The sequence below is a fragment of the Salmo salar genome, chromosome ssa07 (genome assembly GCF_905237065.1).
Source record: "Salmo salar chromosome ssa07, Ssal_v3.1, whole genome shotgun sequence".
Classification (NCBI taxonomy): Eukaryota; Metazoa; Chordata; class Actinopteri; order Salmoniformes; family Salmonidae; genus Salmo; species Salmo salar.
In genome coordinates, this window is record NC_059448.1 from 6,814,700 (window position 1) to 6,839,819 (window position 25,120).

A 25,120-nucleotide genomic window follows, 5' to 3' on the forward strand; every position below is an offset into this window, starting at 1 on the left:
CACTCCTTCCGTGGCCTCCAACTTCTCTTAAATGCTAGTAAAACTAAATGCATGCTCTTCAACCGATCGCTGCCCGCACCCACCCGCCCGACTTGCTTCACTACTCTGGACGGTTCTGACTTAGAATATTTGGACAACTATAAATACCTAGGTGTCTGGTTAGACTGTAAACTCTCCTTCCAGACTCACATTAAGCATCTCCAATCCAAAATTAAATCTAGAATCGGCTTTCTATTTCGTAGCAAAGCCTCCTTCACTCATGCTGCCAAACATACCCTCGTAAAACTGACCATCCTACCGATCCTTGACTTCGGCGATGTCATTTACAAAATAGCCTCCAACACTCTACTCAGCAAAGTGGATGTAGTCTATCACAGTGCCATCCGTTTTGTCTCCAAAGCCCCATATACTATCCACCTCTGCGACCTGTATGCTCTCGTTGGCTGGCTCTCGCTACATATCCGTTGCCAAACCCACTGGCTCCAGGTCATATATAAGTCTTTGCTAGGTAAAGCCCCGCCTTATCTCAGCTCACTGGTCACCATAGCAGCACCCACCCGTAGCACCCACTCCAGCAGGTATATTTCACTGGTCATCCCCAAAGCCAACTCCTACTTCGGCCGCCTTTCCTTCCAGTTCTCTGCTGCCAATGACTGGAACGAATTGCAAAAATCACTGAAGCTGGAGACTCATATCTCCCTCACTAACTTTAAGCATCAGCTGTCAGAGCAACTTACCGATCACTGCACCTGTACACAGCCCATCTGTAAATAGCCCACCCAACTACCTCATTCCCATATTGTTCTTTTTTTGCTCTTTTGCACCCCAGTATATCTAATTGCACATCATCATCTGCACATCTATCACTCCAGTGTTAATGCTAAATTGTAATTATTTCGCCACTATGGCCTATTTATTGCCTTACCTCCCTAATCTTACTACATTTGCACACATATAGATTTTTCTATTGTGTTATTGACTGTACATTTGTTTATTCCATGTGTAACTCTCTGTTGTTTTTGTCGCACTGCTTTGCTTTATCTTGGCTAGGTCACAGTTGTAAATGAAAACTTGTTCTCAACTGGCCTACCTGGTTAAATAAAGGTGAAATAAAAATAAATACATTTAAAAAATAAGCAATACAACTGGCCTTCTTTAGACTAGTTGAGTATCTGGAGCATCAGCATTTGTGGGTTCGATTACAGGCTCAAAATGGCTAGAAACAAAGAATTATCAGTTATTATTCTGAAACTCATCAGTCTATTCTTGTTCTGAGAAATAAAGGCTATTCCATGCAAGAAATTGCCAAGAAACTGAAGATCGCTCTGTGTACTACTCCCTTCACAGAACAGCGCAAATTGTCTCTCTCCAGAATAGAAAGAGGAGTGGGAGGCCCCGTTGCACAACTGAGCAAGAGGACAAGTATGTTAGAGTGTCTAGTTTGAGAAACACACGCCTCATAAGTCCTCAACGGCAGCTTCATTAAATAGGACTCGCAAAACACCAGGCTCAACGTCAATAGTGAAGAGGCGACTCCGGGATGCTGGCCTTCTAGGCAGAGTTCCTCTGTCCAGTGTCTGTGTTCTTTTGCCCATTTTAATCTTTTGTTTTTATTGGCCAGTCTGAGATACGGCTTTTTCTTTGCAACTCTGCCTAGAAGGCCAGTATCCCAGAGTTGCCTCTTCACTGTTGATGTTGAGACTGGGGTTTTGCAGGTACTATTTAATGAAGCTGCCATTGAGGACTTATGAGGCGTCTGTTTCTCAAACTAGACACTCTAACGTACTTGTTCTCTTGCTCAGTTGTGCACCTCCCACTCCTCTTTCTATTCTGGATAGAGGCAGTTTGCGCTGTTCTGTGAAGGGAGTAGTACACGGCGTTGTATGAGATCTTCCGTTTCTTGGCAATTTCTCGCATGGAATAGCCTTCATTTCTCAGAACAAGAATGGACTGACGAGTTTCGGAAGAAAGTTCTTTGTTTCTAGCCATTTTGAGGCCAGTAATCGAACCCACAAATGCTGATGCTCCAGATATTCAACTAGTCTAAAGAAAGCCAGTTGTATTGCTTCTTTAATCAGGAACAACAGTTTTCAGCTGTGCTAACATAATTGTAAAATGGTTTTCTAATGATCAATTAGCCTTTTAAAAATGATAAACTTGGATTAGCTAACACAACGTGCCATTGGAACACAGGAGTGATGGTTGCTGATAATGGGCCTCTGTACGCCTATGTAGATATTCCATAAAGAATCTGCTGTTTCCAGCTACAATAGTCATTTGTAACATTAACAATGTCTACACTGTATTTCTGATCAATTTTATGTTATTTTAATGGACAGAAAATGTGCTTTTTCTTTAAAAAACAAGGACATTTTTTATGTGACTACAAAATTTTGAACGGTAGTGTACATGCATGCATACATACACACATTCACACACATACATACACAATTGCCTTTGTGACCTTAGTGGGAGGCCCCACTCCACCCCACTTTATCAGTCCAAAGAGAGTACCCGCCTCAACCAAAATGCATTAGCATTTGTGTATCATAAATATGGAAATGGACCTTTGCACAGTGAGAGATAACGGGCTCCGTTCCTGTATTCTCGATTAGGGAGGGAATGCCAGTCTGCTTCGGCCTGATAATTGGTGACATTGCAATACCAAAATGGTCTGAAAGGGTCACGTCATCTTCGTGTAGCACCAATCCAGTCACTCTCAGTTGTAGATGTTAGAAGGGAGCTGAAAGTGACGAGAGGCTGTTGACCCTATCCTTTTAATTTAATGCAAAACTATTTTGTCACTGACTTGCAACAAATGGCCAAGGTTTTTTGTGTAAGATGATGGATCAATGTAAAATTATTTATTTTGGTTATGAGTTATTCTTCACTTTATTAGTTTGTTTGAAATTGTATTTTAAAGAAACAGCAAAGGCTACTTAAATGCTTCAACGACTCAGATATTATCAGAGGCTGACATGTAAATTCAGCAAATGTCACTTTGTGGTGTGGGTAGGGTGCCAAAGCTTTTAAGATTTTTTTGCATTAAAATGAAACTGCGTGAATAATCAATTGGAAATTAAATGGGACAGAAATTATAACAGCGTTGCAATCGGTTTTACGTCAATTAATGAAGTGACACATTTGTTCCAGTCTCACTGATGTTCTTGATCTGAACGAAGCGTCTTACCTAAGTCAGGAAGTTTCTTTTTTTAAAGAGACAGGTCTTTTGATCACTGTCTTTGTATTTGGTATAATGTTAACTTACTGTATGTTATTGGTTTCAATATGCTACTGCTACAAATCGACCCTGTATGTCCCATGTATAGAGATACGTGTGATTAATATTAGTGTTGTATTTAGTTCCGTGTGTCAATTACCATCAAATTCATTCAGATGTGTCTCAAATTAATACATGGGACTCGTTTCTATCGTTTCATTTATGCAAGATTATCGTCAATAACTCATCAAAAGTAAAATGTTAAAGAGTAATTGCTTTCTCTTTAAACTGTTTTTCCCCAAAGGGACCTAAGGGAGAAACTTTCCATAGACTACGGATCCGAGAGAGAGTTTCTATTCCTGCATAACCAATGTTTCCAGCTGAAGGTCCATGAGTAAGTACCTTTCACTTTAACCCTTAACTCCACTCTGGGGTTGTATGGTTGGCAGCAACTTATAAACCCGTTACAGTCAGTGTAAAACCTTCCGTAGAAAACTGGTCTTTGGCATGGTGAAAGTAATGAATGGAACAATTATTAATGTCTTCAGACACCAGATATACTTTATTGTCTGCATTAATTGAGTCCAACACTCAGAAAGGAAACTGTTTGTTGAAAAATTATTATTGACATGGTCAATAGATGGTAGGTTGAAGGGAATTCTACATTCTACATTCCGACATATACTGTACAATGGATATCCAACTGAAAGTGGCTATTCATACTGAAGGTGCCCATAGACCCTAGAGCCTCATTGTATTAAGACATGATGGTAGGTGTACTTCTGGAACAGGTCTCTCTTGTAAAATAGATTGTTTATCTCAGTGAGACTAACCTGTATAAATAACGATGATATAAAAAAAAACACAACCGGAGGTTTGCAGGTCGGTCTTCCTACCTTGAAGACTTGTAGCCATGTTACCTTAGTCAACCTGAGCCAACTCAGGTAAATATCTTCTGTAGAACTGTAAATCACCCTGGAGGAGAAGCTAAGCGGCTAAATAAACTAAATTTAATCAACAGTATAGCTTCTTTCACTTCCCTGCCTGTCTCCCTATGGCCCCAGTCTGTGTAGAATCTGTTCTCTTCAGAATTGCTTGCCAGCTGGAGTCTTCTGAGCCTGTGGGTGGTTGCAATTTTAAAAGATTAAAATAAAAAGGATCTGAGATCTCGCTGCAAATACGTTCAGGGCCTTCTCGGAATCTGTGGTTACCAATTCTCTCTCACACTACCAAGTGCACACTTTCTCTCTCACACTACCAAGTGCACACTTTTGCTGCATTTACTGTGGAAATAATTATATTCTAAAATAATAGAAAATAATGTTTCAGACTTGGCTACTGCAACTTCTTTTCTTTTGCTCTTCTACACGTAATACATGTTTACTGGAGATATTCTACAGGTATAATACATGTTTATTGGATTCATCATGGACTAGATACACAACAAATAGCTTTCTTTGTTCGTTTTTTAACCCCACTTGACCTCTCTATCTCTCTGTCCATGTTTTCTTCACGTACATCTCTACACCCCACTTGAATTGTCTTAACTCAGTTCAACAGCACCAGACAGAAGTTGTGTGTCCAGTTGGCCTACTTTTCTCAATCACACACTCTACACCCCCGTAGCCACTCTTTCCTGGGCTTAGAGTGTCACCCCCCCCCCTTCCTTTAAGACACCAGAGAACATAGTCTCCACCAGCTCAGTGTCCTTAGCGACCAGCCAAACACCCAAGGCGACGTACCAGTCTTCACTTTCCTTTACCCTTGCCATGTGCCTTGAACCATGATCCTGAAAAGACGTGGCATTGATAGACACATAAACCCAGGGCCCTCTCGTCTCACTCCCCCGTGCCCCCCGTGGACCGCCAGCATCGCTCCGAGTCCTTTCCGATAATGGAAAGAATCTCTCTGTCTCTCCCACTTCTTGATCATCAGTAGAAGTCTTCTCGTATCCACCTCCCTTTGCTTTTAGATGGCTCATCCACCTCCCTTTGTATTTTATTAAAAAAAATAATATATTATTTCACCTTTATTTAACCTGGAAGGCTAGTTGAGAACAAGTTCTCATTTACAACTGCGACCTGGCCAAGATAAAGCAAAGCAGTGTGACACAGACAACAACACAGAGTTACACATACAATAAACAAGCCAATAACACAATAAACAAGTCAATGACACAGTAGAGAAAAAAAAGAAAGTCTATATACAGTGTGTGCAAAAGGCATGAGGAGGTAGGCAATAAATAGGCCATAGGAGCGAATAATTACAATTTAGCAGATTAACACTGGAGTGATAAATGAGCAGATGATGATGTGCAAGTAGAGATACTGGTGTGAAAAAGAGCAGAAAAGTAAATAAAAACAGTATGGGGATGAGGTAGGTAGATTGGGTGGGTGGGCTATTTACAGATGGACTATGTACAGCTGCAGCGATCGCTTAGCTGCTCAGATAGCTGATGTTTAAAGTTCAGTGATTTTTTTCAATTCGTTCCTGTCACTGGCAGCAGAGAACTGGAAGGAAAGGCGGCCAAATGAGGCGTTGGCTTTGGGGATTATCAGTGAGATATACCTGCTGGAACGTGTGCTACGGGTGGGTGTTGTTATCGTGACCAGTGAACTGAGATAAGGCGGAGCTTTACCTAGCATAGACTTATAGATGACCTGGAGCCAGTGGGTCTGGCGATGAATATGTAGCGAGGGCCAGCCAACTAGAGCATACAGGTCGCAGTGGTGGGTGGTATATGGGGCTTTGGTGACAAAACGGATGGCACTGTGATAGCCTGCATCCAATTTACTGAGTAGAGTATTGGAAGCTATTTTGTAGTTGACATCGCCGAAGTCGAGGATCGGTAGGATAGTCAGTTTTACTAGGGTAAGTTTGGCGGCGTGAGTGAAGGAGGCTTTGTTGCGAAATAGAAAGCCGATTCTAGATTTGATTTTGGATTGGAGATGTTTAATATGAGTCTGGAAAGAGAGTTTACAGTCTAACCTGACACCTAGGTATTTGTAGTGGTCCACATATTCTAGGTCGGAACCGTCCAGGGTGGTGATGCTAGTCGGGCGGGCGGGTGCGGGCAGCGAACAGTTGAAAAGCATGCATTTGGTTTTACTAGAGTTTAAGAGCAGTTGGAGGCCACAGACTGAGTGTTGTATGGCATTGAAGCTCGTTTGGAGGTTAGTTAGCACAGTGTCCAAGGAAGGGCCAGAAGTATACAGAATGGTGTCGTCTGCGTAGAGGTGGATCAGGGAATCGCCCGCAGGAGGAGCGACATCATTGATATATACAGAGAAAAGAGTCGGCCCGAGAATTGAACCCTGTGGTACTCCCATAGAGACTGCCAGAGGTCTGGACAACATGCCCTCCGATTTGACACACTGAACTCTGTCTGCAAAGTAGTTGGTGAACCAGGCGAGGCAGTCATTAGAAAAACCAAGGCTATTGAGTCTGCCGATAAGAATACGGTGATTGACAGAGTCGAAAGCCTTGGCCAGGTCGATGAAGACGGCTGCACAGTACTGTCTTTAATCGATGGCGGTTATGATATCGTTTAGTACATTGAGCGTGGCTGAGTTGCACCCGTGACCGGCTCGGAAACCGGATTGCACAGCGGAGAAGGTACGGTGGGATTCGAAATGGCCAGTGATCTGTTTATTAACTTGGCTTTCGAAGACTTTTGATAGGCAGGGCAGGATGGATATAGGTCTGTAACAGTTTGGGTCTAGCGTGTCACCCCCTTTGAAGAGGGGGATGACTGCGGCAGCTTTCCAATCTTTAGGGATTTCGGACGATACGAAAGAGAGGTTGAACAGGCTGGTAATGGGGGTTGCAACAAAGGCGGCAGATAGTTTTAGAAAGAGAGGACCCAGATTGTCTAGGCCAGCTGATTTGTATGGGTCCAGGTTTTGCAGCTCTTTCAGAACATCTGCTATCTGGATTTGGGTGAAGGAGAAGCTGGGGAGGCTTTTGGGCGAGTAGCTGCGGGGGGTCGGAGCTGTTGGGTTGGAGTAGCCAGGAGGAAGGCATGGCCAGCCGTTGTGAAATGCTTATCGGAATGTTCGATTATCATGGATTTATCGGTGGTGACCATGTTACCTAGCCTCAATGCAGTGGGCAGCTGGGAGGAGGTGCTCTTGTTCTCCATGGACTTTACAGTGTCCCAAATCTTTTTGGAGTTAGAGCTAGGTGCCCATAGACCCTAGACCCTTTTTCTGCTTGAAAAAGCTAGCCTTTGCTTTCCTGACTGACTGCGTGTATTGGTTCCTGACTTCCCTGAACAGTTGCATATCGCGGGGACTATTCGATGCTATTGCAGTCCACCACAGGATGTTTTTGTGCTGGTCAAGGGCAGTCAGGTCTGGCGTGAACCAAGGGCTATATCTGTTCTTAGTTCTGCATTTTTTGAACCGGGCATGCTTTTCTAAGGATGGTGAGGAAATTACTTTTAAAGAATGACCAGGCATCCTCGACTGATGGGATGAGGTCAATATCCTTCCAGGATACCCGGGTCAGGTCGATTAGAAAGGCCTGCTCGCAGAAGTGTTTTAGGGAGCGTTTGACAGTGATGAGTGGTGGTCGTTTGACCACGGACCCATAACAGATACAGGCAATGAGGCAGTGATCGCTGAGATCCTGATTGAAAACAGCAGAGGTGTATTTGGAGGGCAAGTTGGTCAGAATAATGTCTATGAGATTGTTTACGGATTTGGGGTTGTACCTGGTGGGTTCCTTGATGATTTGTGTGAGATTGAGGGCATCTAGCTTAGATCGTAGGACTGCCGGGGTGTTAAGCATATCCCAGTTTAGGTCACCTAACAGAACGAGCTCTGAAGCTAGATGGGGGGCGATGAATTCACAAATGGTGTCCAGGGCACAGCTGGGAGCTGAGGGGGTCTATAACAGGTGGCAACAGTGAGAGACTTGTTTCTGGAGAGATTCATTTTTAAAATTAGAAGCTCGAACTGTTTGGGTATAGACCTGGGAAGTATGACAGAACTTTGCAGGCTATCTCTGCAGTAGATTGCAACTCCTCCCCCTTTGGCAGTTCTATCTTGATGGAAAATGTTGTAGTTGGGTATGGAAATCTCAGAATTTTTGGTGGCATTCCTAAGCCAGGATTCAGACACGGCAAGGACATCAGGGTTGGCGTAGTGTGCTAAAGCAGTGAGTAAAACAAACTTAGGGAGGAGGCTTCTGATGTTAACATGCATGAAACCAAGGCTTTTTCGACCACAGAAGTCAACAAATGAGGGTGCCTGGGGACACGCAGGGCCTGGGTTTCCCTCCACATCACCCGAGGAACAGAGGAGGAGTAGGATGAGGGTACGGCTAAAGGATATCAAAATTAGTCGCCTAGAGCGTTGGGGACAAACAATAAAAGGAGCAGATTTCTGGGCGTGGTAGAATAGATTCAGGGCATAATGTGCAGGCAGGGGTATGGTGGGGTGCGGGTACAGCGGCTGTAAGCCCAGGCACTGAGTGATGATAAGAGAGGTTGTATCTCTGGACATGCTGGTTATAATGGGTGAGGTCATCGCATGTGAGGGAGGTGGGACAAAGGAGGTATCAGAGGTATGATGAGTGGAACTAGGGGCTCCATTGTAAACTAAAACAATGATAACTAACCTAAACAACAGTATACAAGGAATATTGACATTTGAGAGAGACATACAGCGAGGCATAAAGTAATCACAGGTGTTGATTGGGAGAGCTAGCTAAGACAACAACAGCTAATCAACTAAAACAACAACAACAGGTAAAATGGCGATGACTGGGCAGAGAGGGTCGGTTAACTACACGCAGAGCCTGAGTTCGCGGCTGGGGCAGACAGATAAACAAAAAAATAAACAGAATGGAGTACAGTGATTAATGGACAGTCCAGCAGGCATCAGCTATGTAGCCAAGTGATCATAGGGTCCAGGGGGCAGCAATAGATAGAACAGGGAAGCCGCGGAGTAGTCGCTACTACGCTAGCACGCGGGCGACACGGCGTTTAAAGTTAGTAGCCCGGGGCTAATAGAAGCGTCTGCTCCGACGTCCGACGGAGGCTGGTTGAAGGCACAGCGGATGGAGTATTCGTCGGCAGACCAGTCGTGGTGGTGCGGCGGGGCGCCGTGTCGACAAAGGATCCAAGCCAGATGGCGAAAGAGGTATTGTAGTTGTAGTAATTTAGTTTGCTAGCCGGGAGATGCGCCTGGCTCATGGCTAACTGGTGCTAGCTTCGGGGCAGGGGGATTAGCCACTCGGTAGCAGCGGTGATCCGGTGCCAAGGTCCAGAGCTTACGGCAAGGATCCGGTGGAGTAGTGGGTTCTAGCCGTGTTTGGGTGGAGTCTGGGTGAACAACTGAGTAGGCCGGGAGGTGGGCCTCAGGGATAGCTTCGGTACTGGGTAACTCGGTGGGTGCTAGCTAGCTGTGAAGATCAGGAGTAATGGTCCAGGGATTACGGCAGGAATCCGGCATTGTAGTGTAGAGACAGTCCGATACTGGTAGGCTAGCTTGTAGCTAATTAGCTGGTTAGCTTCTGATGGCTAGGTGGTTCTTGCTATAAGGTCTAAAAATTTAAAATAATAGCGGTTCCGTATCACATTGGGTGAGGCAGGTTACCGGAAGGTATAATTGAATTAAAATGGAAAAGAGATTGAAAATAAAATTGAAATATATACAAAAAAAGACGAAAAGTACAAAAGTACACGAGAGGACGAACAAAACACGCCTGCACTGCTACGCCATCTTGGATGTTAGTTTGGTTGGCTCATGCACCTCCCTTGTGTTTATATGGCTCATCCACCTCCCTTGTGTTTAGATGGCTCATCCACTTCCCTTGTGTTTAGATGGCTCATCCACTTCCCTTGTGGTTAGATGGCTCATCCACTTCCCTTGTGGTTAGATGGCTCATCCACTTCCCTTGTGGTTAGATGGCTCAGCCACGTCCCTTGTGGTTAGATGGCTCAGCCACGTCCCTTGTGTTTAGATGGCTCATCCACTTCCCTTGTGGTTAGATGGCTCATCCACTTCCCTTGTGGTTAGATGGCTCTCTCTCTTTTTCTGAACAGCAGACAATATTGGAGAGAAATGCCTGGAGCGGTAAAAGTGAGCTCTGGGAACCCATACACTGCCTATCTTTAATATAACTAATAGTTGTACATTATTTAAATACATTGAATTAATTTCGTACTCGTGCGAGAGCGTTGGTGGAGTATCATTCTGAGACAATGATGGGAGCGGAACGAGTGGCTCAGTGTATTAGATAGCCCTAATGGAGGACAGAAATTACAAAAGCTGATTGAGACACAGAACCCCACACAGACACACATACTCTCTCTCTCTCCTCCCCCCCCCTCTCTCGCATACACACATACATACTCTCTTTCTCCCTCACAAACACACACACACACTCCACTCACACATACTCTCACACACAGACACTCAATTCAGCTCAGTTTACTCTTTAGATACTGTTCATGAGAACTCAACTCCTCCTCGTTGATTTGAAGAATGTTCAGTCTCAACTCCTCCTCGTTGATTTGAAGAATGTTCAATCTCAAATCCTCATTGATTTGAACAACTCAACTCCTCTTTGTTGATTTGAAGAATGTTCAGTCTCAACTCCTCCTCGTTGATTAGAAGAATGTTCAGTCTCAACTCCTCCTTGTTGATTTGAGGAATGTTCAGTCTCAACTCCTCATTGATTTGAAGAATGTTCAGTCTCAACTCCTCATTGATTTGAAGAATGTTCAGTCTCAACTCCTCATTGATTTGAAGAATGTTCAGTCTCAACTCCTCTTTGTTGATTTGAAGAATGTTCAGTCTCAACTCCTCCTTGTTGATTTGAAGAATGTTCAGTCTCAACTCCTCATTGATTTGAAGAATGTTCAGTCTCAACTCCTCTTTGTTGATTTGAAGAATGTTCAGTCTCAACTCCTCCTCGTTGATTTGAAGAATGTTCAGTCTCAACTCCTCATTGATTTGAAGAATGTTCAGTCTCAACTCCTCTTTGTTGATTTGAGGAATGTTCAGTCTCAACTCCTCTTTGTTGATTTGAGGAATGTTCAGTCTCAACTCCTCCTTGTTGATTTGAAGAATGTTCAGTCTCAACTCCTCATTGATTTGAAGAATGTTCAGTCTCAACTCCTCTTTGTTGATTTGAGGAATGTTCAGTCTCAACTCCTCCTCGTTGATTTGAAGAATGTTCAGTCTCAACTCCTCCTCGTTGATTTGAAGAATGTTCAGTCTCAACTCCTCATTGATTTGAAGAATGTTCAGTCTCAACTCCTCCTCGTTGATTTGAAGAATGTTCAGTCTCAAATCCTCCTCGTTGATTTGAAGAATGTTCAGTCTCAACTGCTCCTCGTTGATTTGAAGAATGTTCAGTCTCAACTCCTCATTGATTTGAAGAATGTTCAGTCTCAACTCCTCCTCGTTGATTTGAAGAATGTTCAGTCTCAAATCCGCCTCATTGATTTGAAGAATGTTCAGTCTCAACTCCTCTTTGTTGATTTGAGGAATGTTCAGTCTCAACTCCTCTTTGTTGATTTGAGGAATGTTCAGTCTCAACTCCTCCTTGTTGATTTGAAGAATGTTCAATCTCAAATCCTCATTGATTTGAACAACTCAACTCCTCTTTGTTGATTTGAAGAATGTTCAGTCTCAACTCCTCCTCGTTGATTAGAAGAATGTTCAGTCTCAACTCCTCCTTGTTGATTTGAGGAATGTTCAGTCTCAACTCCTCATTGATTAGAAGAATGTTCAGTCTCAACTCCTCTTTGTTGATTTGAGGAATGTTCAGTCTCAACTCCTCCTTGTTGATTTGAAGAATGTTCAGTCTCAACTCCTCATTGATTTGAAGAATGTTCAGTCTCAACTCCTCTTTGTTGATTTGAGGAATGTTCAGTCTCAACTCCTCCTCGTTGATTTGAAGAATGTTCAGTCTCAACTCCTCCTTGTTGATTTGAAGAATGTTCAGTCTCAACTCCTCATTGATTTGAAGAATGTTCAGTCTCAACTCCTCCTCGTTGATTTGAAGAATGTTCAGTCTCAAATCCTCCTCGTTGATTTGAAGAATGTTCAGTCTCAACTGCTCCTCGTTGATTTGAAGAATGTTCAGTCTCAACTCCTCATTGATTTGAAGAATGTTCAGTCTCAACTCCTCCTCGTTGATTTGAAGAATGTTCAGTCTCAACTCCTCATTGATTTGAAGAATGTTCAGTCTCAACTCCTCTTTGTTGATTTGAAGAATGTTCAGTCTCAACTCCTCCTCGTTGATTTGAAGAATGTTCAGTCTCAACTCCTCCTCGTTGATTTGAAGAATGTTCAGTCTCAAATCCGCCTCATTGATTTGAAGAATGTTCAGTCTCAACTCCTCTTTGTTGATTTGAGGAATGTTCAGTCTCAACTCCTCTTTGTTGATTTGAGGAATGTTCAGTCTCAACTCCTCCTTGTTGATTTGAAGAATGTTCAGTCTCAACTCCTCATTGATTTGAAGAATGTTCAGTCTCAACTCCTCTTTGTTGATTTGAAGAATGTTCAGTCTCAACTCCTCCTCGTTGATTTGAAGAATGTTCAGTCTCAACTCCTCCTCGTTGATTTGAAGAATGTTCAGTCTCAAATCCTCCTCATTGTTTTGAAGAATGTTCAGTCTCAACTCCTCCTCGTTGATTTGAAGAATGTTCCGAATGTTCAGTCTCAACTCCTCCTCGTTGATTTGAAGAATGTTCAGTCTCAAATCCTCCTCGTTGATTTGAAGAATGTTCAGTCTCAACTGCTCCTCGTTGATTTGAAGAATGTTCAGTCTCAACTCCTCATTGATTTGAAGAATGTTCAGTCTCAACTCCTCCTCGTTGATTTGAAGAATGTCCAGTCTCAACTCCTCCTCGTTGATTTGAGGAATGTTCAGTCTCAACTCCTCATTGATTTGAAGAATGTTCAGTCTCAACTCCTCCTCATTCATTTGAAGAATGTTCAGTCTCAACTCCTCTTTGTTGATTTGAAGAATGTCCAGTCTCAACCTCCTCATTCATTTGAAGAATGTTCAGTCTCAACTCCTCCTCGTTGATTTGAAGAATGTTCAGTCTCAAATCCTCCTTGTTGATTTGAAGAATGTTCAGTCTCAACTGCTCCTCATTGATTTGAAGAATGTTCAGTCTCAACTCCTCCTCATTCATTTGAAGAATGTTCAGTCTCAAGTCCTCCTCATTCATTTGAAGAATGTTCAGTCTCAACTCCTCTTTGTTGATTTGAAGAATGTTCAGTCTCAACTCCTCCTCGTTGATTTGAAGAATGTTCAGTCTCAACTCCTCATTGTTGATTTGTTGAAATTTCAGTCTCAACTCCTCCTTTGTTTGATCGCCTCGTAAAGTACGTCCATATGAATAATTTCCCCTCTTCTAGTTTCTTAGCCTTCTCTGATGTTAGTCGAGGGAAAATATATCGATGTTTGGATTTAAAAAAGAAACTAACTATTTTCCAATACAACTAGGCCTACAGAAATGTTTTCACCTCTCTTTCTGCTAAATATTTTTTTTAATGAATACAAATTTCGCAAACACCCAACTCTAATAATCTCTGAACGTTTCACACAAAAAGTTCATTTGACATACCTAAGTTAAGATTGTCACCTATAGTACGTGGCTCTGTCACGCCTCAGATATCGTCTCGGCAGCCGCAGTTGACGCAACTCAGTAAAGTGTGAAGGAGGACACCCCATAATAAACCTCTCAGAAGTGGAGCTACCTACAGCCAAGTCTTAATACTCCTGTGGATTTGTGAACGTTTCCTCAAAGCAACTTTAAATTGAGGGCCTTGGATTTATGCAATACTGTCAGGTCAGATTCACTCAGCCTTCCAACTGTAGTGGCATTAGAAACTAGTGTGGTGAATGAGTCATGCCTTGTGACAGGAAGGAAGTGAAAAGAGAACGTTTACACAACTCAGTTGGCACTTCCCTGTCTTTAATATCACATATAGGTTTAACATAAAATAGGTTCTTTTAGGGGTTCTTTTGGGGGGGGGGGCAAAGAAACACTATCGAAATCAATGGCTAGAGGGGACAATTTGAGATAGATGCGATGGAGCCAGTTCAAGCTGGCGTGCGTCGAGTGCTTGATGTGGCGACTGCCTCAGGAGTTACCAAGGCGATGTAAACAGTCTGTTAGAGCTCTGGAAGAGCAAATCGAGGTTGGTAAAACCTCAGGGACAGACACGTGCAGAAGATTTTGGTGTAATGTATATGTACTGTCATGATATTAGGCGTCATACAGCTCAAGAGCATTTTCTCCTCATTTTCTCAACAGTATCTTTCACGCCACGTTTGTTCCATTGCAGTTTTAGGGCTCAGAATTGAGGCGAGCCTCTGCGTGTCGATGTCAGGTGTCACGTCGAGTATACAACTGCCCGTGTGTGTATTAAATATAGCAGACCTGGATTCAAATACTATATCAAATAATACTTTTGCTGTGCTTGATTGAGATTTCCTGGCACAATGGAACCAATAGAATTGTCCCTAAACCCCACCCACTACAGACAGGCTAGAGCAAATTCTCTAACTATTTGAAAGATTTCAAATTGTATTTGAACCCAGGTCTGGATGGTATGATGCCGCAGGGATAAATACTGAACAATAAAATATAAACACAACATGCAACAATTTCAAAGCTTTTACTGAGTTACAGTTCATATAAGGAAATCTGTAAATTGAAATAAAACATTTTATTGTCCACAGCACAAGGTGCACCTGTGTAATGATTATGCTGTTTAATCAGCTTCTTGATATGCCACACCTGTCAGGTGGATGGATTATCTCAGCAGTGGAGAAATGCTCGCTAACAGGGATGGAAACACATTTGTGCAAAACACAAGAAATAAGCTTTTTGTGCATATGGAACATGTCTGTTTTCTTTTATTTCAGCTCATGAAACATGAGACCAATACTTTACATGTTGCGTTTATATTTTTTGTTCAGTGTATGTGTGGAGAGGAAGCCAGAAGGCCTGAAGCCCAGTCCATCATAATATGAACGAGTTTGACGACAACAGCTGCGTCGGTTACTTATGCAGATCCACGCCTTGCAGAGCCAGCTCTTTGTCACTCTCGGCAGCTTTTGAAATGATGATAGATGTGGCAGGGACAATGTCGTTAAATGAATGCATGATTTTTAGCATTAGTGTTAATAAGTTACCCCAGAAATTAATTCATTTCAAAGGTCACATTTGGTCGATTGTCCAATAAGAAGAGGGTCTCTTACACACTCAGGCACATTCACTAATCAAGTAGTTGACCTCAGGATTGATGTCATAGAGAATAATACATCTTCAATCAGGGGGCTGAAGGTGAAATGACCGTCTGAATTGCTCTATTTAATAACTGCTATTAAAAGTCTTCTCCTCATTAGACGATGCCTCTGCATAAATGTCCTGGAAAATAGTGCAGTGGAGAACAGCAGTGCAACACTTCTCCTACGTCCAAGTAGTCTTACACGGCTTCCTTTCCTTGCCTCTTCTCCTCCATGACCACTGATCCCCAAGGACTTGATTGGTGAAAATAATATGGTGGGCACCCGTCCAGAAACAACCCCTAGCCCTAACCCCTAGTCCTAACCCCCATCCCCCATCCAGAAACAACCCCTAGCCCCATCCCCCATCCAGAAACAACCCCTAGCACTATCCCCATCAGAAACAACCCCTAGCCCTAACCCCCATCCCCCATCCAGAAACAACCCCTAGCCCCATCCCCCATCCAGAAACAACCCCTAGCCCTAACCCCCATCCCCATCCAGAAACAACCCCTAGTCCCAACCCCCATCCAGAAACAACCCCTAGCCCTAACCCCCATCCCCATCCAGAAACAACCCCTAGCCCTAACTCCCATCCCCATCCAGAAACAACCCCTAGCCCTAACCCCCATCCCCCATCCAGAAACAACCCCTAGTCCCAACCCCCCATCCCCCATCCAGAAACCACCCCTAGCCCTAACCCCCATCCCCCATCCAGAAACAACCCCTAGCCCTAACCCCCATCCCCCATCCAGAAACAACCCCTAGCACTACCCCCATCCCCCATCCACAAACAACCCCTAGCCCTAACCCCCATCCCCCATCCAGAAACAACCCCTAACCCCCGTCAGAAACAACCCCTAGTCGCAACCCCTAGCCCTACCCACTTTATTTCTCTCTTATGGTAGAGAAATTAACATTAAATGATCTGGCAACAGCTCAGGTGGACATCCCTGAAGTCAGCATGCCAATTGCACGTACTTGTAAAACTTGAGATATCTGTGGCATTATGTTGTCTGACAAAACTGCACATTTTAGAGTGGCCTTTTATTGTCCCCAGCACAAGGTGCACCTGTGTAATGTTTAATCAGGTTCTAGATAGGCCCCACCTGTCAGGTGTATGGATTAACTTAAAGGAAAAATGCTCACTAACAGGGATGTGAACAAATGTATGCACCAAATTTGTGAGAAAGAAGCTTTTTTTTTCAGTATGGAAAGGATTTGATAGGGAAAGGCAATATGCAAAAACAATCCCACTATCAGAGGGCAAGGTGGAGCTCCTACCTTATTGTTTATACCTAGCCAGTTATTATCTACATATCATAGGGCAGGGTGGAGCTGCTACCATATTGTTTATACCTAGCCAGTTATTATCTACATATCATAGGGCAGGGTGGAGCTGCTACCATATTGTTTATACCTAGCCAGTTATTATCTACATATCATAGGGCGGGGTGGAGCTGCTACCATTTTGTTTATACCTATCTAGTTGTTATCTACATATCATAGGACAGGGTGGAGCTGCTACCATATTGTTTATACCTAGCCAGTTATTATCTACATATCATAGGGCAGGGTGGAGCTGCTACCATATTGTTTATACCTAGCCAGTTATTATCTACATATCATAGGGCAGGGTGGAGCTGCTACCATATTGTTTATACCTAGCCAGTTATTATCTACATATCATAGGACAGGGTGGAGCTGCTACCATATTGTTTTGTACCTGAAAGGCCTAGGAAGTAGACTAGAGGCTTGGGGATGTTTCTGGACTGGGCCATGGGATGTCCATGAAATCCATTCAGTTGTTCCGCCAGCCAGTGACCATTAAGGGAAGGAGACGGCGAGAGGAAGCATAACAAGACTGTTGGGAACACAGCTATTGGTTGGGGAGTGAGTCATCTCACCTGCTTTACCAGATGTCAACCTGCAGCAGCACATCAAGATGGCTTCCACACTACACCTTATGTACCCCTAGTTAACCAGACTCCTTATGTACCCCTAGTTAACCAGACTCCTTATTATGTACCCCCATTAAACCAGACTCCTTATGTACCCCCAGTTAACCAGACTCCTTATGTACCCCCAGTTAACCAGACTCCTTAAGTACCCCTAGTTAACCCAGACTCCTTATGTACCCCTAGTTAACCAGACTCCTTAAGTACCCCTAGTTAACCAGACTCCTTATGTACCCCCAGTTAACCAGACTCCTTATGTACCCCTAGTTAACCAGACTCCTTATGTATCCCTAGTTAACCAGACTCCTTAAGTACCCCTAGTTAACCAGACTCCTTATGTACCCCTAGTTAACCAGACTCCTTATGTATCCCTAGTTAACCAGACTCCTTATGTATCCCTAGTTAACCAGACTCCTTATGTACCCCCAGTTAACCAGACTCCTTATGTACCCCCAGTTAACCAGACTCCTTAAGTACCCCTAGTTAACCCAGACTCCTTATGTACCCCTAGTTAACCAGACTCCTTAAGTACCCCTAGTTAACCAGACTCCTTATGTACCCCCAGTTAACCAGACTCCTTATGTACCCCTAGTTAACCAGACTCCTTATGTATCCCTAGTTAACCAGACTCCTTAAGTACCCCTAGTTAACCAGACTCCTTATGTACCCCTAGTTAACCAGACTCCTTATGTACCCCTAGTTAACCAGACTCCTTATGAATGAGTAGGTGTGTCACTGCTGCTCTTTTTCACTATTCAGTACCAGTCAAAAGTTTGGACACACCTACTCATTCCAGAGTTTTTCTTTATTTGTTCTATTTTCTACATTGTAGAATAATAGTGAATACATTAAACTATGAAATAACACATATGGAATCATGTAGTAACCAAAAAAGTGTTAAACAAATACAAATAAAATATATATTTGAGATTCTTCAAAGTAGTCACCCTTTGCCTTGATGACAGCTGTGCACACTCTTGTCATTATCTCAACCAGCTTCATAAGGTTGTCACCTGGAATGCATTTCAATTAACAGGTGTGCAGGTGTGCCTTCTTAACCTCTTGACGGTCGCCTAGGATAGGGGGCGCTACAGCAATTTTTGAAAAAAATTAGTGCCCATTTTAAACGGCCTCCTACTCCAACTCAGAAGCTAGGATATGCATATAATTAATACTTGTGGATAGAAAACAACCTAAAGTTTCTAAAACTGTTTGAATGGTGTCTGGGAGGATAACAGAACTCATATGGCAGTCAAAACCCCGAGACCGATCGTAACAGGATGTGGAATTCTGAATTGCGGACTCAACTTCATCACTTTGCCTATAAATCACACCGTGAGCAATGGTTCATTGAGCACTTCCTATTGCTTCCACTAGATGTCCCCAGTCTTTACAAAGTGGTTTGAGTCTCCTACTGTGAAAACTGACTGAATGAGACGCTGTGGAAAGTGGTCACATGAGGAGGGCCATCACCATTATGACGCCGGCGCACTTGGCTACCCTCCCCTTTCGAAACGTTTTGAAAGACAATGCAATCGTCCCCCTTGAATCTTATTGGAGCTCTGGTTGAAAAAGGCCCTAAAGATTTATGTTATACAACGTTTGACATGTTTGAACGAACCTACATTTAAAAAAAATGCATTTTATTGAAAGAGGAGTCCCGCAGCCGACGGAAGTTTTGGAGCAGCCTTCAGAACGCGCTAACAAGAACAAGCTATTGGGACGTAAAGGATTAACTTTTTCGAACGAAAATACATTTGTTGTGGACCTGGGATTCCTGCAAGTGCTTTCTGATGAAGATAATCAAAGGTAAGGGATTATTGACAATAGTATACAAGAGTAGATTTGATATGCGATTGTTCCAAGATGGCGCTGACCTGTAACGGAAGCCTATTTTTCTGAGTATCGCATCCCCTTTTATCGCAAAGTGTGATTACCCAGTAAAGTTATTTTTAAATCTGGCATTACAGGTGCTTTCAAGAGATATTCATCTATAAATCTTAGAATGACAATATTACATTTTAAAAATGTTTTCGAATAGTAATTTAGTAAATTGTAGCGCTGTTTCACCGGATGCATTTGAGGGATAATAGTTAGTCAACGTCACGCGCCGATGTAAAATGCTGTTTTTATATATAAATATGAACTTTATCGAACAAAAGAATGCATGTATTGTGTAACATGATGTCCTAGGAGTGTCATCTGATGAAGATTGTCAAAGGTTAGTGCTGCATTTAGCTGTTTTTTGGTTATTTGTGATGCATGTGGTTGGTCGGAAAATTGCTACTTTTACGATATACTCCTCTAACATAATCTAATGTTTTGCTTTTGCTGTAAAGCCTTTTTGAAATCGGACAACGTGGTTCGATTCAGGAGAGGTGTATCTATAAAACGATATAACATAGTCCTATATTTGAAAAAATATATATATTACATTTTGTTATGCTAATGGCGATAGGATTTTTCGCTGGATGTGGGACGGAGCCCGACCAGGGGTTAAAAGTTCATTTGTGGAATTTCTTGAGTTGGACTGCAGATGCTCAGCATATGTGGGAACTCCTTCAAGACTGTTGGAAAAGCATTCCAGGTGAAGCTGGTTGAGAGAATGCCAAGAGTGTGCAAAGTTGTCATCAAGGCAAAGGGTGGCTACTTTGAAGAATCTAAAATATAATCTGATTTATTTAACACTTTTTTTTGTTTACTACATGATTCCATATGTGTTATTTCATAGTTTTGAAGTCTTCAGTATTATTTTACAATTAGAAAATAGAAAAAAAATACAAAAAATTGAATGAGTAGGTGTGTCCAAATTTCTGACTGGTACTGTACGTAATTTTTTGGGGTTGAAATGACATTCGTTCTTCATATTGGTAATGGATGCCTCAAAAACAATAATGGAAAAAACTAATTGAGATCAAAGTGTATTCTTTCAACTGACATTATAGCAGTGTATAGACCTGCGTTTTTGCATCTCATCGGTAGAAATGGGCAAGCTACATTTCCTGGTTGCCAAAATTCATATCCAGTTGCTGTGAGAAATATCAAAATGTCTGTTTGTAGACAGAACATTCAAACAAAGGATTTTGAAATGGGACAGAAGTCTCAACTGGCGGGGTTTCCATGTCGTCGAATGTTGAAAAGTGATGCTATTCCATAGATTTTCCCCTTCACTTCAAAGAGGAAGGCATCCGATCGGCCAACATCAGAGCAGCAGAAAAGAAGTCAAGCTGAGGTAACGTAGCTAACCTTACCTACCTAATTAGCTAGCTAGCTAGCGAATTACATTTGTTTATCTAAACCAAAATCTAGCTAGCTAGCTTTCATAATACGATGGCTAGACATTCCAAAGCATATCAATGTAAATAGCCAGCTGCTATCTGTCGATGGTGATTTGTAACTTTGCAAGCTAACGTTAGCTTCATTAGGTTACGTTAGCTAACTGTTAGCTAGCTAACTAACTACCGCAGAGGCGAACGTGACTATGTGTTCTATTTAGAGTCCGATCCCGTCAACAACTGCAGAGGCATCGACATCAAGCTCAGCACCAGGAACTAGTGTAAGTCACCATCTAAAATCAGACTAACATCTACTAAATCTTTCAATGACTCCATGATGAGCAAATGGATATACTGGAGCTAGGCATGAACATGGTCTCTGTCTTGTTGGTGTATTTACAAGTAGGCTACAACTTCTACTGTAGTTTCTCTGTATTGTGGACGTTTAGTTGATTGTTCATACAAGACTTGAAGTCTAAATTGGAGAAGAGGTGTTAGATGCATATTGTATTGACATTAAAGGGGTGGGTGGCTATAGTACCTTGTTTGAGTGTGTATTGATGGGGACAAAGTAGTCAAATGTTTGCTAATCACTGACTAGTGTGAGTCCTACAGACTAATCCATCTGCTGATGACGTTGAACTTGACACCAGCTTTTGTTGTACAGAGCCTGTACATTCGTGGCCAAAAGTTTTGAGAATGACACAAATATTAATTTTCACAATGTTTGCTGCTTCAGTGTCTTTAGATATTTTTGTCAGATGTTACTATGGAATACTGAAGTATAATAACAAGCATTTCATAAGTGTCAAAGGCTTTTATTGACAATTACATGAAGTTGATGCAAAGAGTCAATATTTGCAGTGTTGACCCTGGCATGCTGTCAATTAACTTCTGTGCCACATCCTGACTGATGGCAGCCCATTCTTGCATAATCAATGCTTTGAGTTTGTCAGAATTTATGGGTTTTTGTTTGTCCACCCGCCACTTGAGGATTGACCACAAGTTCTCAATGGGATTAAGGTCTGGGGAGTTTCCTGGCCATGGACCCAAAATATCGATGTTTTGTTCCCCGAGCAACTTAGTTATCACTTCTGCCTTATGGCAAGGTGTGCCATCATGCTGGAAAAGGCATTGTTTGTCACCAAACTGTTCCTGGATCGTTGGGAGAAGTTGCTCTCGGAGGATGTGTTGATACCATTCTTTATTCATGGCTGTGTTCTTAGGCAAAATTGTGAGTGAGCCCACTCCCTTGGCTGAGAGGCAACCCCACACATGAAGGGTCTCAGGATGATTTACTGTTGTCATGACACAGGACTGATGGTAGCGCTCACCTTGTCTTCTCCGGACAAGCTTTTTTCCGGATGCCCCAAACAATCGGAAAGGGGATTCATCAGAGAAAATGACTTTACCCCAGTCCTCAGCAGTCCAATCCCTGTACCTTTTGCAGAATATCAGTCTGTCCCTGATGTTTTTCCTGGAGAGAAGTGGCTTCTTTGCTGCCGTCCTTGACACCAGGCCATCCTCCAAAAGTCTTCGCCTCACTGTGCGTGCAGAAGCACTCACACCTCCCTGCTGCCATTCCTGAGCAAGCTCTGTACTGGTGGTGCCCCAATCCCGCAGCTAAATCAACTTTAGGAGACGGTCTTGGCGCTTGCTGGACTTTCTTGGGCGCCCTGAAGCCTTCTTCACAACAATTGAACTGCTCTCCTTGAAGTTCTTTATGATCTGATAAATGGTTGATTTAAGGTGCAATCTTACTGGCAGCAATATCCTTGCCTGTGAAGCCCTTTTTGTGCAAAGCAATGATGACGGCACATGTTTCCTTGCAGGTAACCATGGTTGACAGAGAAAGAACAATGATTCTAAGCACCACCCTCCTTTTCAAGCTTCCAGTCTGTTATTCAAACTCAATCAGCATGACAGAGTGATCTCCAGCCTTGTCCTCGTCAACACTCACACCTGTGTTAACGAGAGAATCACTGACATGATGTCAGCTGGTCCTTTTGTGGCAGGGCTGAAATGCAGTGGAAATGTTTTTTGGGGGATTCAGTTCATTTGCATGGCAAAGAGTGACTTTTTAATTAATTGCAATTCATCTGATCACTCTTCATAACATTCTGGAGTATATGCAAATTGTCATCATACAAACTGAGGCAGCAGACTTTGTGAAAATTAATATTTGTGTCATTCTCAAAACTTTTGGCCACGACTGTACACCCATTGGATGAAAGATAACCTTGACACCAACTTTAGTTGTACAGAGCATGTAGACCCATTGGATGAAAGATAACCTTGACACCAGCTTTAGTTGTATGATCCGTCTTCATGTTTTACACATCCTCATGATCAGTCTTCATGTCTTTCCAGGAGACTTGCAGGACAAACAAATCTTCTGCAAGAGGTCGAAGCAGTAGGTGGTGAAGAAAGTGTACGAGAGACTTGTCCGCCTGACTGTAGAGTACAGAAAGGACCAGACAGTTGTCTACAAGGAGCCTGATTCACAGCTCCCTAAAACCCAACATCCCTGCCAACATCGCCACAACGTCAAAGCCTGCTAAACCAGCTGCCATTACCCAACACAAGAAGAGGTTCACCAGCTGAAGAACATTCTGGAACTTGTGTGTAACATTCAACCAATACAACATCCATATTCAGTTAGACTGATGTTGTTGTATATGCGTAGTATGCTCACAACTGCATTGTGGTAAATATATTGTTAGCTGTGGTACTGTACATATGTATATAATTGTGTTTTACATTATATTTTTTTACAAGTGTACTGACAAGTGCTTAAATTATTCCAGCTGCATCAGAAACCAATAAAGTGTTGGCTTCAACTTCTGGAAATGTATTTGGATAAACTAGCTTCAATCTTACTGCTAAAAACAAATGATGCAGGGAGTTGGTGTATCATTTAAACGAATTTGTTGGCAAGTAAACATGTTTCAATAAAACTATATATTAGTCTGTCAATATAGCAAATAAGTAAACATGGCATGTATTCAAGACAAAGTTTATTTGCTCTGGAGACTGAGGTGAGTTTTCACAGCAGTATGCAGGAACAGTTACACAATGTATGATATATATTTATGATATATATGTAGTATTTATTAGAAGCGTTAGTAGTATATTTTTCTTCTAATATATATATATATATATATATATATAGTAGAAGAAAAATATCACAATGAAGTAGAAGAAAAATATACTACTAACGCTTCTAATAAATACTACATTTCTACAAAGGGAATACTTGTATATGATGTGTTTGGGCGGTGCAGTGAGGTGTTCAGAGTCACTGATACAAGGGTTGTTATGGGACCTTTCACATCTCCTCTTGAAAGTCATCATATTCTTTGTATACAAGCGGTTTTGTGTGTGAGAAGAAAAGTCAAAATGCTATTACACATTCATGGGTAATCGTTGTGTACTGTCTGTATTCCTACTGTAGCAGCACGGTGTAGAATATGAGACATCTCACAGACACACGTTAGCTAGCTAGCTACAACACACAGGTGTAGCTACTCCAATACTAATATGAGTCATCAAGACAAAGTCATTCTTTTACTTCTCCGCCATTATCATCAAAAATATATCCAGTTGTGTTCCTAATGAGAGGTACTCTGCCTAGGTAGGCTAGTTAGCTAGCTATAACGTTAGACTACAGTACATTTTAGGTGTAGCAAGTACACAGCTAGCTGGATAAACTTGGCTAGTTTGCCTTGTAATGGTACTATTCAATCACCAAATTGTAATCAACTGAACAACACCGCCTCGTGTAAAAAGTGAGCTTATATTGCTAGCTATCTACCGACAGCTAAAACAATTTACTCGTTTGTTATTTGTCCTCCTGAGTCCTGGTTCAGCTGGTCTAGGCTGCCGCCGCTGCTTGCTGGTCTCACAGTTATTTTTCTCGCTGTCTCAACTCTTCTTCAGTGTATTCCAGCTCAAATAAATAGGACTGTATGTTCCTATATAAACATAAAAATAAATGCCGTCGTCCATCTCTTCTTGGAAAGAGGAATTAAAAGAAGCAACTATTGTAATTATTTAGCCATCTCGGATAGACAAGTCGATGGTAAAATAGCTTACATGAACCTGTAAACTAGTATCTCCCCCGTTTTGGAAAAGCCTGCCTTCAAGGGTTTGAACAAGGAAGTAGGGCTCCCATCAGGCTTTAGTCTTTACAAAACCAGGAAAAATGAGTCAACCTAGATATCCTGCAATGTGCTTGGCAGATAGGAACATTGTTGAGGCAAGTCCAATGACTCTATTGAACAAGGACAACAATATCTACTCGCTGCTAGCGTGATCGTGCAATCGGCGAAACACAAAGACCACAATAATTGTTACAAAACATGACAAACATATATTTTTTTAGATCAGACAGCAGGCTCAAT

The 25,120-nt window shown here is 42.3% G+C and overlaps 1 protein-coding gene across 2 annotated transcripts in view; it reads left to right on the plus strand.

Annotated features, from left to right (window-relative positions):
- Positions 1–25,120, plus strand: part of glu2b (Glucosidase 2 subunit beta) — a 263,260-nt gene that overhangs the window by 165,156 nt on the left and 72,984 nt on the right. Inside the window, exons 12-15 of one of the 2 annotated variants that reach the window (XM_045721341.1) lie at positions 3,525–3,614; positions 20,600–20,674; positions 20,939–20,998; positions 23,088–23,516. In XM_045721341.1, coding sequence (XP_045577297.1) covers positions 3,525–3,614; positions 20,600–20,674; positions 20,939–20,998; positions 23,088–23,217 — 355 coding nt within the window. In that variant the 3' untranslated portion in view covers positions 23,218–23,516. 2 annotated transcript variants of the gene reach the window in all.